This window comes from Ambystoma mexicanum, chromosome 1p (genome assembly GCF_040938575.1).
Source record: "Ambystoma mexicanum isolate Mex_15411 chromosome 1p, UKY_AmexF1_1, whole genome shotgun sequence".
In the NCBI taxonomy this organism is placed as follows: Eukaryota; Metazoa; Chordata; class Amphibia; order Caudata; family Ambystomatidae; genus Ambystoma; species Ambystoma mexicanum.
The window spans coordinates 246,867,096-246,886,554 of record NC_090921.1 but is presented as its reverse complement, the minus strand read 5'-3'; the positions used below and the strand labels follow the sequence as shown (position 1 = coordinate 246,886,554).

Genomic DNA, 19,459 nt, shown 5'->3' with positions numbered 1-19,459 from the left:
CACCCCTCAAGCAAACACTATGCCCCAAGACACCCACCCCTCAAGCAAACACTATGCCCCAAGACACCCACCCCTCAAGCACACACTATGCCCCATGGCCCCCACTCCCCGACCACACACTATGCCCCATGACACCCACCCCTCATGCAAACACTATGTCCCAAGACACCCACCCCTCATGCAAACACTATGCCCCAAGACACCCACCCCTCATGCAAACACTATGCCCCAAGACACCCACCCCTCAAGCAAACACTATGCCCCAAGACACCCACCCCTCATGCAAACACTATGTCCCATGACACCCACCCCTCATGCACCCATACAGACCCGAACCCCCCACCCCCAACTCAGCCACAAACCCACAAGCATACACCATGCACCCATACAGACCCGCACCCCCCAGCCCCAACTCAGCACACAAACCCACAAGCATACACCATGCACCCATACAGACACAAATCCCCGACCCCCAACTCAGCACACAAACCCACAAGCATACACCATGCACCCATACAGACCCAAACTCCCCACCCCCAACTCAGCACACAAACCCACAAGCATACACCATGCACCCATACAGACCCGAACCCCCACCCCCAACTCAGCACACAAACCCACAAGCATACACCATGCACCCATACAGACCCGAAACCCCCACCCCCAACTCAGCACACAAACCCACAAGCATACACAATGCACCCATACAGACCCGCACCCCCGACCCCCAACTCAGCACACAAACCCACAAGCATACACCATGCACCCATACAGACCCGAACCCCCCACCACCAACTCAGCACACAAACCCACAAGCATACACCATGCACCCATTCAGACCCGAACCCCCCACCCCCAAATCAGCACACAAACTCACAAGCATACACGCATACAGACCCGGGCTCCCCACCCCCACATCTCAACATACACTGAACGTGCACACAACAACAACAAACATTCAGGCAGACCCGACCCCACCACCCCTCCAAAACCCCCCAGCATCTCAACATACACTGCACTTGCACACAAACACATTCAGGCAGACCTGACACACACCCCACCCCCGCATCTCAACATACACTGAACTTGCACACAAACACATTCAGGCAGACCCGACACACATACCCCCTCTGCATCTCAACACACGCTGCACTTGCACACAAACACATTCAGGCAGACTCGACACACACACCCCACCGCATCTCAACATACACTGAACTTGCACACAAACACATTCAGGCAGACTCGACACACACACACACACCCCCTCCGCATCTCAACACACACTGCACTTGCACACAAACACATTCAGGCAGACCCGACACACACCCCCTCCGCATCTCAACACACACTGCACTTGCACACAAACACATTCAGGCAGACCCGACACACCCCACCCTCGCATCTCAACATACACTGAACTTGCACACAAACACATTCAGGCAGAGCTGACACACACCCCACCCCTGCATTTCAACATACACTGAACTTGCACACAAACACATTCAGGCAGACCCGACACACACACCCCCTCTGAATCTCAACACACACTATACTTGCACACAAACACATTCAAGCAGACCCGACACACGCCCCACCCCCGCATCTCAACATACACTGAACTTGCACACAAACAAATTCAAGCAGACCCGACACACGCCCAACCCCCGCATCTCAACATACACTGCAGACATACAAATACAAACACACCCATACACACCCGACACACCCGCCCCCCCCACCTCAGCATCTAAATATACATACAAAAACAAAAAACACAGTCAGGAAGGACCCGGGATAGACACACACACACACACACAAACATACAGCCCCCCCACCATGTACTTACCCAGACGTGCTGGAACGCTGGCGAGGCTTCTGGCACTACGGCTGGCGTGGGCTGGACGAGACAGAAATGCCTTCCGGCATCAAGCCTTACTGGTCACGCCAGCGGGAGTGCTGGCACCCCATTGGTGCAGCACACACGCACTATGTGGCTTGTAGGAGCTGCATGGTTCGTGTGCACTGAACCAATGAGGGCCAGTGTTTTGTCCGGCCCGGAAGACAACAAAGACTTTCCTAATGGAGGGCGGCCGATGCTGCTTGCGGGCCGCCCTCCATTAGGAAAGTCTTTGTTGCTGATGGGCCGGACAAAACGGCATGGCGGGCCGCCACTGGCCCGTAGGCCGTATGTTGTGCACCCATGCTTTAGAATGTCTGCATCTCAAACACGCATCTGAGTCAAGGAGGTCCCTTACTTGAAGCCTTTCACGTGTCCAAAAAACCATGTTCAATATCTTGATCTGACGACTTCTCTCACCCAGATTTATAGATGGTAAAATCACATTTTTGCAAATGTTCAACCACCTGACTTCACTCATCTCTGTGTCTAGAACAAATGACCATTTGTCCAACAATTCTGCATTTGGCTCCCTGAATTGATTCAGCTTTTTGGTCATGTGACCTTCTGCTTTATATTCCTTCAGCCAGGTATGCCACCCAGCATTTACCGAAGGAGTTTTCCTCATCAATGCCTAGCATCTCCTCCAATGCCATACCAATTTTATTGATCACCAACAAGTCAGCTGTAGGTGTTACGAGCACTGTACCCACACTTGTGGCGACTGTCGGGGGAGGTGCTGGAGCCAAATTTTCCCCAAAATCATCTCCCACAGCTGGACCTACCGCCGGGGGCTGCAGAATAAAAGTGAACGACCGTACTTAGCCCCCCATCTTATGAACATTCTCCATTGTCCGAGACCAGATGTGTTGCCCCCAGGTATGCCCACTTCCTCCTACATGTGGGAGAAGGAAGTGAGGTGATGGCTGAACCTGGGAGGGGTGGCCTGAGGCGCTCCCCGCTCTGTAGTCTGTCCCTCTAACGCCCCATCCTGGGGGTGCATGGGGGGTGGGGGCATGCCAGCCTCTGGGTCCCTAACCATCAGCAAACTATGCGGATTATCAGTGCCACCTTAGAAGTGTGATTCAGCAAAGTTTGAAACGTGCATATGAGCTCAGTAATGCGACATAACATAAATAGAGCATTAGACGCTATAAAGAGACATTTAGATGCTCAATAATTAATCATTATCTCCGAAACATGCTGATGAGGAATAATATAAGGGAGATTGTTTTTTTTTTAAATATAGAAATTCCCACAATTAAGGAGGGGAGTAGGAGATAAAAAATATCAACTTCCCACAAACGGGTCAGACAAGGTATATTGTAATGGGTGGGAGGTATTTGATTCGGAGGTCAAAAGGCAAATCATCCAAGATCTGCACCAGGTGTTAGCAACTTCAGGTATTGGCAGAAAGCTCGAGCATATAGGAACTACAAAGGGGCTTTGGAAAGCATAGTAAAGGTATACCTGCCGTTTAAAATTAACATTCTCACAACTACTATTGTTGGATGGAAACTAGCCTGTACCTGAAATAACCAAGCCATTGAAACATTGCTGCGTGTCTGTTTTTTCTGTCCTTTCTACACTAATGTAGCTTCCCGACGGGAAGTGTTTGCACTGGTTGACCAGTGTCACATAGCTATCAGTGCACTGCTGATGTCTGGGTTGCTGCCGTTTTAAGGGGCTGGTGCTATTTCTATGGAGGGAAGGTTTAGCCCTCTTTGTGATCCCCTTTCATGTGGCCTGCCTCCATGCTGGGGCTAGAAACCAGGGCTTTGATCTTCTGGGAGCATTCCCACCTTTTGTGTTCAACTTGTTACATCAAAAGGCATCAGACAACAGAGGCCAGAGGCCAAGGCCCACCTGAGGTACACCCCTCAAGGCAGGAATATTTCTGGCAGGCACCTGTGGGGTTCAACACATGCAACCATTAGGAGGGAAGCACAAGCTGCATGTCAAAAGGTGGAGGCCCCCTTATGGTGGGTGGGTAATGGGAGCTATCCACATATGAAAAGAACAAATATCCAGGCTTTGGTCCCTGCCCAATACTGGACATGAGAAGTCAGAAAGAAAAAGGACAAAGGAAACAGGAATCAGGAGTCAAACGCATATTATGCAATGAACATCACAAATCTATGTGATTTAAATATCACAACCATAATTAGGAGGCAATGGTGCATGCATGCAACACGATGCAGAGAGAGAGAGTAGGTCAGTACTATTGGGAGAGGGGCAATCAACAGGAAACTTCCCAAACAAATGCGATTCCCAATACAATGTGCAATGTTATAAAAAGCAGAAACATTCCTGGCAAGTGAGATGAGCACCCGAAGCTTCAAATACTTGGACGGGGTGACAGAATGAGGGTCCCCAAAACGCAGTTGCAGAGACCAAGGGGCAGTGGTGCCCAGACATAACGTCTCAGGAAAGACATGCAAAATACCTGGTAGCGGGTGACAATATAGACACCCCATGGCCAGAGATAAAGTGCAGTATACCAGGCAGTAAGGTCTCAACACAATCACAAAACAATTTAAATCGGGCTGTTTATTCGTTGCAAGGGGTTGAAAGAGTGGTGGTGATAACAGAAATAAAACATATACATAAGGATAGGAAGAGGAAACGAAAGAAAAATAGAAACGAGGGAGAGGGGGTGTAGGAGATAGAAGAAAAAGATGTAAGGCACAAAGTAATCGCGAGAGAACAAGACATAAAGGTACGGAGAAAGGAGAGAGTGGGGCGTTGAATAATAACGAGCCTGGTTGCAGCTTACCTCTCATGCGCCCCTGCATTTCTTTCTAGTTAGGTGCCTGTGAAAGGCATGATGATACAGTATATAGAAGCCAGCCAGAGCCTGGCTGAATGCGCTGAGCTGGTCTCCAGTAACACCGCCCTCAATCCACCTCCCGCCGGCCTCCTCCTCACTTCACGGGCTTTCTGCCCCGCCCAAATCCTTTGGACAGAGAGGATTGTCACATACACGAGCAGGAAGGTGAGACTTTCTCACTACCAGCATCCACGCGCCCGACGCTGCGGGGCGTTTGCTATAAACACGCTCATGTTCGGAGATCAAAAGCACTGGATGAGGGGGCACGCGCCTGTTGAAGATCCCACCATCTCAGATTACTATCATGCAGAAAACGTAATCTGGGGAAAACAACTTCTGGATGAACACTGGATCAAACAGTCTTCTCTTTACCGCAAATCTTCATGCATTACGTTCAATGATGCTGTGTTGCCATCACTAGAGCAATATCACCAAGTTTTCGTGTTTCTGATAGTACTGCGGGTTTCCATGTATTCTGCGGTCTCTGCGGGTTCTCCCAGCTGGATTCAGAAGTGTCCATCCTTCCAGGTCTGATAAGTGTGGCCTTGCTGATGAATTATCTGCAGTAATGTTTCCCTACGCTCTTGCACTTGAGGGAGAAGTGTATGAGAAAGTGAATCTTGTTTCTCGCATGACTCTGCCCCAGGCATCACTGCCTTCTTACTTTACAGGCGTGGGGATCAGCGCATCTTTTTTAACGTGTGAAACGGGCCGCATCACAGCCTGCGAGCGGGACAACTAGGTTGCAGGCTATGCGGAACAAGGCCCCTGCTGTACACAATATGAGAGCCACCACCCCCTTCCCCAAATCAACTAGGAAACCCCCACCCTGAGTTCTATCATCACAGCTCTTGTTTACTGTCCTCCATGCCAGTTAAATCATAATTCCTGTTCTTTAAGTCGGATGAAATATCAGCAGGGGACACTAACATGTCAGAAAGCAATAGTTATTTGAGCGAATAGCCCAAGAAGCATAAGAAAGTAAAGTAACTGAGAGGCACCCATGTCTCCTCCAATATCTGTGAGAGATTAGTGGAATGTGCGGCTTAGAGACAGAGGGAGGGCAGAAGAAGAAAAGGTTCCTGCATGCGAATGTCAGAAGTACATGTAGAGCTGTGCTGGCCTGGCAGAGCTAGGGCCGACTCGGGTCGACACTGAGGCTCTGGACTGACACTTGTTTCGAGCAAGGGCCAACCACGAGCCTCAGTTTCTGCCCACATATCCCAGAATTAGAGTTTTGTAAACTGTCAATTTAGCCCCTTTGTGTTTCAGTGCTGGCAGAGATAGTACGTTGTTAGAGGGGGTATTCTGCCAGTAGGGGATCACTGTATGAGACTCTGCCTCCTGAAAAATCTAAAGGCTGCAGTAGCAGCTCACGACAAGGCAGCATTTCCTCTAGTGTTTCAGCAGCCATGACAGCACCCTCTTACTGCAAACGGTTGTTTGTGATATTTGATTGTCCTTGTCCCACACTTCACCGGATAGGATTCATTGCCTTGTTTCCATGGTTTATATGTCACCACAATAGTCTGCTGTTTTATGCGCTGTTATAAACATGTATACTGCGGCACTCACTACAATAGTGGTTATGCAGTGCTGGTACCTTTTCCGAGAAATTGGCGTATTGCGGTTCCACCTGGGATAACCAGGTCTGTGGAGGAACAGATAAAAGGGCAACCATGTGGGTGATGGAGATGTGGAAATGAGAAAGCGACACACATAAATAACAAGTTGTGGTTGCAGTGAAGGGATTGTGATTGCAAAAGTAGAGTTGGCCGTGCAATGGTAGGCAGAGGGTCATACAAAGTGCTGATCTAGAAAGAGGGAAGATTAGCCATTTTCCAGTGAAGGCAGTTTCTAATACCTCAGAAGAAAGTACTAAAAATGGTGGAAACATGATTGTTTGATTGCCCCATGACGTGCTCAGTAAGACTTTGAAGTGTGGAAGCCAGATTGGTCAGGTAGCAGTTTTTAGGTGCCCCCAGCAACCCTATGGGATATCATCTGCGACTGCCAAACTATCTGTCAGGACGGACAGAGCCATGGATTGGATGTGCAAAAAGGTGAATGTGGGGAACATAGTGAGAGAGAGGGAATGGGGAAGAGGAAGGGAAATGCAGACTACAAGTGCCAAATGTGCATGGCCACAACATGAGGAAGAACTCACGAATGCAAGATGTGGGAGTTGCCTGATGTCAGTGCATCAGTTTAAGATGCTTCAATGTGATGTTCTTGTGCTTTCCGGCAATGGACAATATTTGGCATATCTAGGACGACTAGCACACACTGGGTGGTTCCGGAATGTATTAAAAATGCAGTTGATTTACAGACCTATATAAGCTATATTTACTTCTCATGCCCTCTGAAGAAAATAATCTATAACGCCTTACCAATTATAAAATTACACCACAAATAATTTAACAAACGCCTTCCAAATACGATGCTTTAAATATTTAGCCCGCATCAGTCCTGTTAAACATCTAGAATTAATTAACCCTTTTCAGGTGTTTATACAGGCTGTACCGCCAGGAAATGTTAAGATTTGCACCTTTTAATCAGAGTTTCAATACCCTAAGATATCTGAGCAAACCTCAGATCAGGACAGGACACTGGTAGTAGTCATAACAGATGTCAGATTGCAAACAGATGTCCTTACAGTAGGCATAAACAAAATACAACTTGAGAGCAAAATGAGCCACATAAAAAAACTAGAGAACTATCTCCATTTTCGAAACGAGGGACTGAGACAGAGGGGAGCAAATTGGGCACTTTTTAGGCCCTCACTGGACTCCAGGGAGATTATTCTGCATCCATACCACCGCATTTCAAAACACTTTTCTGAGATACAGTTAGGACATCTCCCTTCACCTTTTCTTGAAGTGGCCAACATTTCTTGGGATGCTTCAACATCTCTCTCAGAGGTGGCTATATTCCCTAGTTTGGCAGTAACAGAGATAGCTCCAATGGCATGCTCCGTTTCTTCTGTGGCTTTTGATTCTTTACTAGTAAACAGTCTTCTTGCCCAATAGCTGATTTCTTCACCTTACATCTTCTGCCCTAACAATAGCAGCCCGGCACATTGCAGGGCTGCGGCTTGGGAAACATGGTGATAGGCCAGAAAGTGACTGGTATATGTAAGGTGGAGGGTCATTCGGGCACTGAGTGGCTGAGGACACTTGTCATTTTCAGGTGCAGCTGCTCAGAGCCAAAAGTATAGAGGAAAGGGGGTCTTGGGCGGGATATAAAGAGAAGGAGCCGGAAGTGCTCTCCCTCTCTTTTGGCTATGGGGCAAGACAGCCGAGGCAGCAGTTTTCTAATTTCCCCACACACCCACCCTTTTATTTGGGGGATGAGAGGGTATGATTCTCAGAGGAGAGCGGGCAGTATGCTGGGGCACATTTTATTGCATTGAGGTATGGGCTCAACAATTTGGTTCACTGTAAGGGAAATTGCTTGCTGTTTTATGTTATGGTACAAGGTTTGGCGCCGAACTGTGAGGTATCATACCAGGCACTCATTGAGCGATCCTCACCGGTATGCACAAAGTGGAACAGGACTGGGAGGCTGTTTGGTTTACAAGGTAACCTATTTCCCTCTAGTCCATTCCCTGTGTGTGGGGGGCAATGGCTACGGCCACTCCCCCACTCCCCCACGCTCAAGTAATGATGACGTAATAGGCTACATGATATCATGCATTTATTGTGTCTTGTCGCATTTGCTGAAGTAATAAATGCGACCTAAGGGCACCCAAAAGAATATTTGTGTCTGGTGTCACTCGCTGGCCCTGCCGCCTGTGTCACCCACAATTGTTACTTATGGTCGAACTGCCTTGTAGGGCAACATGGCATTGGCTGAGGCTTTGGCAATCGCTGGACTGAATTTTATCAGCCAGTCAAGAAATATCCAGCACTCAAACTCTCTACAATTGTTTAGGACATCCTTTTCATCTCTCAAACAAGATACTGCACAGCGTGCCTTAATAACCCATGAAGAGGCTCCTTTTGAGTCTACACTTTTGCACATCTATACTTGGCCTGGTCCCTCCACAGTGTCTGGTAAGCTCACAGACTCGTGGGTCTGTTTACAAATTGGTCCTGATGAATGCGGTCCAGCCAGTCATATCGTCAAAACGTATTGCATACATCAACCCTGATATTGTAGTCTATTACTCAATGGACATGTCCAATTATATGAGGTAGTTGGTTGGACCAATGCTCAGATCGACTCTCTTAATTTACAGAGGCTGCATCTGAAACTGTGTTACTTCGAATTACATTTGTATAAAAGTTAGGAAACCTTAGATTCATTTGTCCCCTTTGATTTGGTACATTTCACTCAGGGATACTGTTTTTTCAATATATATTTGTGCCTGTTTGCTTCACTGTATGTTTTTTGTACATATAATTTATATGTTCATGTAGCACCATTAAGAATTTTTTTTTGTTTCTTTTGAAAATTTTTCCAAACTGTTGCGCGTAATGCAGTACACGAGAAAGAATTAAAATTGGCATTTATCTATCTCTGTTTTCCATAGTATAATCCTTTAGGTTGTTTATTGACAAATATACTTTTCAAAATGTTATTGGAAATAATTCCTTATGGGAACAATATTCAGTGTTGTCTGAGGCTGGGGTTAAGCTGTCCAAGCAACGGTGAGTGGGAAAAGGCAGGTGAGGAGTTCAGTGGATGCAGGTGCTCTGTGCTCCTGAGGGTGTAAGTCCATGAGGTCTTGTGGGTTGATATCAAGCCCTCTCCCAGTCTTCCCTTTGTGGTCATTGGGCCTCATAAGAGTGGCGGTGACGGTATAAACGGTGCCGGTAAGGCACTGGCACCGTTCATACCGTCCCGCCGCATTACGAGTTCTGCTTGCGGTTTCCTGACAGCCCGCCAGGCAGCCATGAGCACTGGCTATTCATTACATTATGAGGGTATAGCGGACACTCAACTAGGATGTAGGGTAGGTGAAGTGGATAACAGGAGTGCTTTGGTGGGGACAGGGTCATGGTCAAGCCTCGTGCTCTAGGCATTTCAATCATAACTTGAATTCCCAGCATGAGCTGCTGATAACAGCAAATATGTTTGTTAAAGGAGGTTTGCAATTCTTTCATATATGTTAAAAGAGGAATTATTATTAACTTATATACAGTGATGTAACATCATGAAACATTTTCATTCTGAAACCTATGAAATTCAATTAAAAAAACGTTGGTAAAGGGACGCTATGGTTAAGATGCAATAATAAAAACCTATGAAATTCAGTGAAAAAACGTTGTTAAAGGGATGTTATGTTTACAGGTAAAACCGAAAAACCCTAGAAAACCCTAGAAATTCGCCATTTATGGTAAGCTATTCAACAAGACAAAAAAACATAATAAATAAATACTGATGTAAGCTCCACGCTACAAGAGGAGAGTCTCCACAGTATGTTATTGATTACATGTTCCAAGCACTTCTGTAACTAGCGCATAGATACCTGAGGGTTTTGTACGCTGTAAATAAATGCAAAAAAAATAAAAAAAATAACTCGTGCCACCGCCATGCACTGCTAACACTAACACCCAAGACATTAAAGATGAGTAGCTGGCCCCAAAAACAAACTAGGAAGCAGCTTACTGTCCCAGCAGGAATGTGCTTACCAACCTTCTAACACCGTCCAAGAGGGTTAGGTGCCAGAGAAGATATTAACCTCACACACCTATGATACATAAGGAATACCCCTATGGTGTGACCCAGGAAAAAGACACAATTGTGAGGTAGGATCTCCCAGATTCACACCGGAATTTGTCTCTTCTTGGGGCCTGCCTATACTTTTGCTGTAATCCTCAACCAACATTATACAGCATTGACGCTTCCTAGGTAGGTTCATGCTATATACTCCCATCAATAAATGCTGACTGTGTCCACTGAAACAGGTGTTGTGTTACAATTGAGAATTAGCTTTCTAAGGGCTCATGTGGGGGTGGGCAGCGTCATTGGGTTTGCATTGGTAACATAGCATTCTGTTTTAATGTCACAGTATACATTGAAGCACCATGGCAAACTACTGTTTATTGCAGTTGGTGAAAGAATGCATAACTCTCAATTGACACGCATTTCACAGTTACACTGTGGAGTCAGTTCAGATACAAGGCACGTTATGTACACGTCCATAGACTCCAATGGCCTATCACCCACGAAAAAAAAAATCATTTGGTTTCATCCACCCTGGAGACTCAAAAGGTTGAGAGATATGAAGGTATTTAGTAACATGTTTATGTCATACGGCCTCTACAGCTAAAATAAAAATCACATGCATTTGCAGAGCGCTACAAGGGCGCGGCCTACTTTACAGAAAATAATTTTGCACATTAAACCATGTGTATGTCGCACTCATGCATTGTGCAAAAGGTTGGGTTAATGTATTACACAGTCAGGCCTTCTTTATCAACATGTTTTACCGACATCACTAAAGATGGGAAAGCAAAAATAATCGGTACTATATCACATTCGTGTCCAAGAACGTTCTCTTTATTTAGTGGCCCAAGATTGGTCCGCACAGGGTTGCTTTCGTCCCTGGCAGGAAATAAACAGTAAATCTCTACTTGGGATAGGAAACGTGGATAAAGATGGGTTTTTGGAGGAGGGGCAAGCGGCCCTTTGGTGTCCAGGTTTACAGGGGGTTATTGGCGGCACACTCTGGCTTGCATATCTAAAGCGGGGAAACAAAAGGGAAGGCAACGGGGCAAGGTGTGAAAGGCACTCGCCCCCTCCTCCTCGGCGCTTCTTAAAGCCGGCATTTGGCAGAGAGCCGCACACACCGCTGCGTCTACCAGAGCGTCCAGTTGACTGCAGGCTGCCTTCACACCCCCTTGGACTGCATTGCTTCAACTCCCTCTGGACAGCCGGACTTCACATTATACTTGGCGGCCTCACTTCCCCGTCAGGAAGTTATGGGGAAACCAACCGACGAAAGATCGTTTAGGGGCATGCGAAAGGTACATGTGCGAGCCGCTTTAGCCGTCGGGCCTGAGCTACCCTTTGGGGTTTGGTTCACACGTTTCTCGGCGTCCTGTCCTCACCATCTCCCTGTTTGTTTTAATTTGCAGTTCCTGAAGCCCATGGTGGAGAAGAGGAGAAGGGAGCGCATAAACTCCAGCCTTGAGAGTTTGCGAATGCTGCTGCTGGAGAAACGGCCAAACGAGGTGGGTACCCTGACATGCGAGCTCTGAAAAAAATAACCTTTGCCCCTCGCGGAAACTGCCTCTGTGTGACTCTCTAGAGCGTGCATAGAACCCCTTTTAACTCTCTCCGGGACTATAAATCGTAATAAATGTGCTCCTGGCGTTTTATTCGACATGCTTCACCTCATCCCCCCATTTCTAGTTAAGCAGGACCGTGTCCCTGTGTATACATATGCAGAGCTCCGTGGGCCAAATGTGCTACTATGTGCAGCCATGAACCCTATCATGAACGGTTATTGCTTAGTCATGTGCCCTCAATGTGCACTTATACCGAGTCACGTGACTCCCATGTGCATTTATCCGAAGTGCCAAATGCTACACTCTACTTGGGTCGCATAGGCTGTGCCTAGAGCAGGCGGCAGAATGGCTGTATGACTGGTTGACATAGATTTCCCGTTGGTGGAAGATTTCCGCTCCCAAAAAGTGTTTCCTTTGTGGTGCGTATGCTTTGCGGTGCGCAGCACGGCCTCTTTACCCTTGCACACGTGCTGATTTCCCATATATATAACTGTGCATTACATGTTTAATGAACCATGGCCGTCCTGTATGTAGTTCGTACGTTTGAAATGGCCCTTAACATGGTCATTCCACAAGTGTCCTTGCGTTTCGACAGACTGTGGGCTGTCTTGAGTTCGGCAGCTTACACTACGGTGGCTGACGGCGTTGCTAATGTAGACGAACAGCACAAGAGTAAATACTGGTTGAGAAATAGGAGGAGTGGGACGAACGGGAGACGCCAATATGAAGAGGGGGGGGGGCAGTTTCGGCAGTGAGGAGGGACTGTGTATTAGAGCACGAGGATAGAAGGGTTGTTTGTGAAGGAGCGGAAGGAAGTGGTCGTTCCCTCGGGGCATAGGATGACGAGGGGAGCGTGCGGGCATGGGAAGGCAACTCGGTGTCTGCATATGGCAGAATGGGCTTTATATGGGTCCCATGGGACGATGTTCAAGAGGTCTTGGGCTGGTCTATGTGCAAGGAAGGGCATGTGACAGGCCATGCTAGAGGGCCTGGGGGAGGAGCGTGCATGTGAGGCCACAGGAGCTACCTGTGAGGTTGTGTACATAGATCAATGAGGATGTCGGGCTGTATTTTGACATAGAAAGGACCACGATCACGTGTGTGACGGCATGACTCGAGGCTGTCTTGAAACTGAGGAAAGGAAACGGTGTGTCAGCATTGTATTAACGTTGCATTTGAGAGCATAGGCTAAGGGATATTTGTCTGGGCAGGGTTAGGAATGTGTTGTTTCTGTGGATATAGGAAGAAATAAGCTGCGTGAGAGTTTATTGAGGGGCTGTGTGTGCGGGTCTGGCAGGAGGTCTACACACTCCCACTGATTGGACCAGACGGTTAACATAAAATTCGCAGGCCACTATCCAAATGGACCCATGTCAGCCAGGCCAGTGTAGCTGATTCCGTGTTTTTTCTTTGCATTGTGAGACTCATAGTTTTGCCTTTTGTCGTTAATGAAGGACTGCAATGTTCAAAATGCTAAAGACAAAGCCGCAATGGATAGGCTATGCGTGCCTGACGTGGGTCTCGTGAGGGCACCAGACAACGGGGATTGCTGGATCTTGCCTCCAGCTCACATTTTACTTCTTAACTCTAGAATAAAACCAATGTAGTTGATGCAAAATATAATTTATATTTAATTGGAGCAGCGGCTGCTCTAGCGGGGTCTCATTAACAAAAGACCGTGCATTGCGTGAAATGTTCAGGGAGTTTGAATTCTGCGACGTGTAGTTTTGTCTTTCCCATTTTACAAAGATTAGAGCTAAGACTGCGTGCCTATTCAAGCACGCGATGGGGAAACCTGAGAACTGTATGTGCATGTAGATATTATATGCATATAAAAAATAAGCCTTTGATCTCAAGAAGTACCCGCTGTCGCCTCAGAACTTGAAGAGCCATGACCCTTAAAATTCCCGACATGCATATACTGCATACATTTAAAAAACGCATACAAGTGTACATTATTCCAGTTTGCCACCACGGCAGAATAAGCTAGTGTCAAACTGAATTAAAACATTATCAATAACAAAAATATTGCTGTATATGCATACCAAAAACAATTGCTCCTTAACACTTACGTAGCAGGTGTGACTAGGTACATACAATCAGTGCTACTTAAAAGAGTTGCATGAATAGCACTGGGAACTTAAAGTGTCTTTAAGCATAAAAACATAGAAAGCAAGTTTACTTTACAAACACAAATTCCTTTGGCTATGAAACTGGCTAAACTCTGCATTCTAAATATATTTGTATTTAATGTACTTACATTAACGCATTTTAAGATAGAGAAAACGTATTGTATGTTAAACATGTTTACTTTAATACCTTTTAACAAGCACTTCTAATGCTCTATTAAGGCTCGATATCGACATGTCCACTTTTTTAAATGTGTGCGAGGATCTCTTTGTTGAGGGTCTACTCCTCCCTCCATGCAGATAATGTAAGTGTTTCACAGCTGGGAGTTGCGGAGGAATTTAAAGATGAAACTAGTGACTGAGCAGCAACTAGACCTCAAACAGTTGCACCAAAAAGGGGCGTGTGTCTCAGCAGTATTAGCACAAAAGAGGACGTGCCATGAATCTCACCTCAGTCTGCAGAAGCAGACACAAAACAAAGTACAGAAGGGAATCCGAATAGAGAACTATAAAATCGGCCTGTCCAGTCAAAATCCGGATACCCTAGACGTGACAATCAGCCCTGCTATGTAGGGCCCAGGGCTAACGTATTATTGCACGGTCTATGTCCAGCCCTCGCTCTTTGTATGTCTCTTTGGTAGGGGGAACTTCATGGACCCTTCTATACATTTTGGGGAACGGTGGGGTCATGTATGTGTCACGCCACTGTCTGTATCAGGCATGTACGGGGACGCATCCCGTCTTTGCTAGACTCGGCAAATAGGTCGCAGAATGGGTACAGCGATGTCCTCCTGTAGGCCCCGAAGTAAAACCGCTTCGGAGGCTGGTGCTGTGCACATGCCACTTGCACTGCCAATTAGAGAGTGCCCCAATATCATTTAGAATGCCCTTCGCATGCTCTAGTGCCCTCACTGTGAGGTTGCTCATGTTCTGTCCATACATGTCTTTTGATGGTTCTCCAGTGCTGCAGCCAGAGTATTACTCTGGGAATGTCCCATTACTGCTCCATTTCTTAGAACATTGCGCTCTGCTGCTGGGATACTGTGAGGGCCATGTGCCGCTCATACTGTTCTTATGAGCACATTCACATTTATTTGGGGAGAAGTGGGCGCTTTGAAAAGAAATGGGTGCACGAGCACATATCTGACAAGGCAATCCAATTGACGCGTTGCTTACAATGGTAGATGAGAAATCGTAACAAATGCAATAACCAGGTGAATAGAAAGTCATTGGTACAGCAAGAAAGGGCTGAACTGGCATACCATTAGAAACACACCTATTACAGGTTTAAAAATGTTGGCTATATACACACGTTAGAAGATTATTATGTGCAGCACTTACAACTTTGAAAAAGTACAGGCAAAAAGGCCTGATGGGGAGAGGAGGGATGCCACTAAGCAGCCACGATCCTGCTTCCAGGGAAAGGAGATGCCCTTTTAAGGCAGTCCTGTTAGATAGAGTGGGGATGGGCATGGTGTCACAGGGGAGACTGTTCCAGTGTGTTTGGAATGAGTAGGAGGAAGGTGTGAAAGGTAGCATAGAAGGACAAAGAGGTTAAGGAGGGTTTCAGACCAAGTTACAATGCAGGGACACGCCTCCTGTCTTTGGAGTGCACAGAGGTGGGTGAGCATCAGAGGAGATTGAAGACGTTGCAGGTAGAAACATAAGCACCTTGTCAAACGGGATTAAGGAGTAGAAAGAGAGTCCCACCAGGAACCTGGATGCTCAGGACAAGGGCGTAGATAAGAATTTTAGTGGACCTAAAGGTGAGAAATTGGCAGACTGGATGGATGTTGGAAGATTAAACCTGGTAGTAGGAGAGGTATCGAACTATTGAGGTTCTGATCACTGTTAAAGAGATCCCCGGAGTTGTAAAGCTATGAGAAAAGGGGTGAGCGTGTCAGGGGGGAGGAAGTAGGGCTCTAGTACTGATCAGACTAACTCTGAAAGCACCCCAGTACTGTTCACCCTGTTCCTAAGAATGTAATCTAGTGCTGATCAGACTGTTACTCCAAGAGTTTCCAAATGCTGAGAGCTTCTCACAAGTATACCTTATGTGCACTTTTTTTCTCACCTGTATTTCTGTATCACCTCATCCCTTAACCCTAATACCCTATTTCTTGTTTTACAGAAGTTAAAAAATCCCAAGGTGGAAAAGGCAGAGATTCTCGAAAACACGGTGCAGTTTATTCGAGCTCAAAACCAGAGCCTTGAGGCCCTGCCCAACGACTGGCAGACCTACCAGGCTGGGTACCATGACTGCCTGCAAAGAGCAATCTTCTTCTTGAACGCCAATAAAGATGCTGACCAAGAGAGGAAGGCATTCCTCAATGGATACCTAACTTCCTGCCTTAACCAGCTTCAGTCCTCTTCAGTCCCTCGACCACCAGGAGCAAGCTCACTGAGAGCTACTATCAATGGACCCCAGCTAGAGCCTGACACAATCTCAGACTCCGAGGCATCCTCAGCAAGAATCTTGCCCCTACTTCCACTCACAGATATCCTGCCTTTTAATTCCAGAAGGGGTTCAGAACTTCAGACCCCACAACCGCCATCTTGTGCACAGCAGCAAAGCCTCCAAGAGGGTAGCATGCATATCAACAGGACAGTTGGGGCCCCCACAAACAATGACTTTCCAGCACCATCTTCTTCAGTGTGGAGGCCCTGGCCGTAGGCAGATTCATTGACAACTGGTCGAAGAGATTCTGCTTTTCAGTATGGATTTCACTTGGAAAGAATGTAAGCATCTTGCCCAGGCTTGCAGATGTCTTGTTTCTATGAGTTGTCAGTGTTGGTAGGAACAAAAAGGAAGTTCTACCAGAACACCGGTCCTGCTCTGCCGCCAGTGGGATGGATGTCTGGGCACAAGGGTAAAAACATCTGCTTTGCAGACTATACTTAGGACACCCCTGATGCAGAATGCCATGTTGATCTTCAGTGGACAGCTGTAGGTGTAATGGGCTGGTAATCCCAGCCCAGGGCTCAGTTAATGGGTGGTCCCACTCAAATTCCCCTCTCATTTACACAATTAGGCAGAATAACGCCTGTCACTTGCCAGCCCAAGAGGAGAGAGGCTGACATAGTACAAAGATCAGCATGGTCTTGTGATGGAGCGTTTCAAGCCAAAACCTCCATAAAGGCAGATTTGGAAAAAAAGGAATAGGCCTGGAACATAAATACAGACACTGATATTGAGAGGACAAGTGAATGTAGAAGTAGTGTTAACTGGACATTAACCTCCCGTTACGCTGCTGTTCGGGATTAATAAGGTGCTTGCTGGTGATTCCAGTTCTTAACTAATATGGTATTTGATGAATTGTGGTTAATGAATTGTGAAAAAGAGTGCAATATTTATTTTTGGAAGGAAATGTCATGGTCACAGAGTCAAGTGTGTAAAATGATGACATCTCACTATGAGCCTGTTTGCAGCTACGCCGTCACTCGCTGCTTCCTACTATGGTTGAGAGGCTAATGCACAAAGGCACATGGCTGTAAATGGCAAAAAAATACACAGGCTTGGATGTGGAGGGGCACAGAAGTGGTACATTATGTACATTATGCAATTGTACTGTACACACACCTGCGACTTTATTTGTATACTTTTTGGCCATTCAATAAACTCTTACTATTGAGGAGCAGATGTCTAGCACACCAGGCCCCTGACGTTATTGCCAGAAAGTTCCAAATCCATCCTAGAGGATACTGTGGCCATGGACAGAATGTGCGTTACTAATCTAGCAGTGACAATTCTTCTCATTCTTACTGCTCACTTTATGCATTCTTCTGTTTAAAGTTGTTTATTATTTATTCATTGTCATTGCTCATTTGGTCGTTTTTGTGAATATATTTTTATAATAAAAAATGATAATCTCTTATGTGTGTTTTGCGTCTTATGGTGGACAACTTCCACATTCAAACAGTACAGTTGTACACAAACCTGACAAATCCACACAACAGGCAGAGACCTTTCCATCAACCACAAGGCATCACGGTTTTGTCAAAAACTCTCACCTGCCTTCACCACCACATTTAAAATCGCCTCTGTTCATCTCACACTTTCACACTGGTATCATCTTCAACTTAATCTACCAACCGCAGTCATAACAGGTGCCTCACCACCAAATGTGCAAAGATTCCATCCAAAGCCAAGACATCACATGCCAACAGCTACCCTACAGCCTGCACGCTTCGAGGTAACACAAAACAAAACCAGCAAGGGTCATTCATGGATTTATTTTATTTATTGGTTATTTGTAAGGTGCCTATAAAACAAATGGTGTTTCAAGGCGCTATAAGACAAAAAAGGGGGTGGGGGGCAAAGGGAGAAAGATAACGTCTTATTAGGCCTTGTGACGTTTAGATCATGCAAGTGCAGTAACAAGAAGTGCAAGGGAGAGGGGAGTGCCAATCTGTGCGAAGAAATGCTAAGTGCTAGGGTGGGAAGGGAAGTGCAGGGTAAAGAGGAGAAAGTGTAAGTTTGTTTGGTTGTTTGAAAGGGGAAGGATGGAGGGCGTGGGAGAAGGACACTGGGGCTAGGCAAGTGCTATGGGGAGGCCAGGCGGGCAAGTGCCAGGGATTGCATGGGATGAAGGGGGAGAGGGTCCACATGCTAAGTGCGAGGAGGTGGGTGGAAAGGGCAGGGGTGGTGTCTGGTACCCTGTAGAACTCAGAGGGAACCAGACAGCCAGTCACTGCAGCAGGCGGGGGTGTTAGCAGGAGAGGGAAGGAAGAAGAGAAAAGGAGGGTTTTGAGGAGCTTCTGGAACTTTAGGGGATGCGGCTCAAGCTTGTGAGGCGCAGGGAGACCTTTCCAGAAGGAGGCTCCTGCGGAGGAGAGAGATCTACCTCCAATCTCTGCTTAGAGAAGCGTCTGATTAGCAGAGAGTTTGAGATAGAGGGATAGAAGACCAAAGGGCTCTAGCAGGGAGGTATTTAGGGAGAGAGAGGTGGATGTAGCGGGATCCCAGTCCCTGTTGGATCAGGTGGAAGATGACCATCTTCTCCAGGAGTTTGGGGTAATGGAGATAGGACGGTAGTTAGCCAAGCAGGAGCGGTCGGCAGAGCGCTTTTCGAGAAGAGGATGCACAAGAAAGTACTTGAGGGGTAACTGGAAGGAGCCAGTGGCAAAGGAGAGATTACAGAAATTGGCCAAGGCTGACACAAGGGAGGAAATGTTGTTCTTGATAGTTCTGGAGGAGCTAAAAGTGACTCCGCCTTGAAAACGGAATGAGTTGTGTCAGGAAGTCCCTTCATGACTCTTGGGGTGAAGGGTGCGGTAGCCAAGGGGCATGCATGCTGCTATCTGCTAAATAAAACGCTGGGCCCGAATGTAGTGCAGATTATGCAGTTAACTGGACCCGCCC

At 46.8% G+C, this 19,459-nt stretch overlaps 1 protein-coding gene across 1 annotated transcript in view; it reads left to right on the top strand.

Annotated features, from left to right (window-relative positions):
* The window catches only part of LOC138473019 (transcription factor HES-7.1-like), a 38,362-nt gene extending 21,591 nt beyond the window's left edge, over positions 1-16,771 (top strand). The window contains exons 2-3 of the mRNA XM_069611529.1: positions 11,816-11,911; positions 16,229-16,771. Coding sequence (XP_069467630.1) covers positions 11,816-11,911; positions 16,229-16,771 — 639 coding nt within the window. The remainder of the gene's footprint in view (positions 1-11,815; positions 11,912-16,228) is intronic.
* The last annotated feature ends 2,688 nt before the right edge of the window (positions 16,772-19,459 follow it).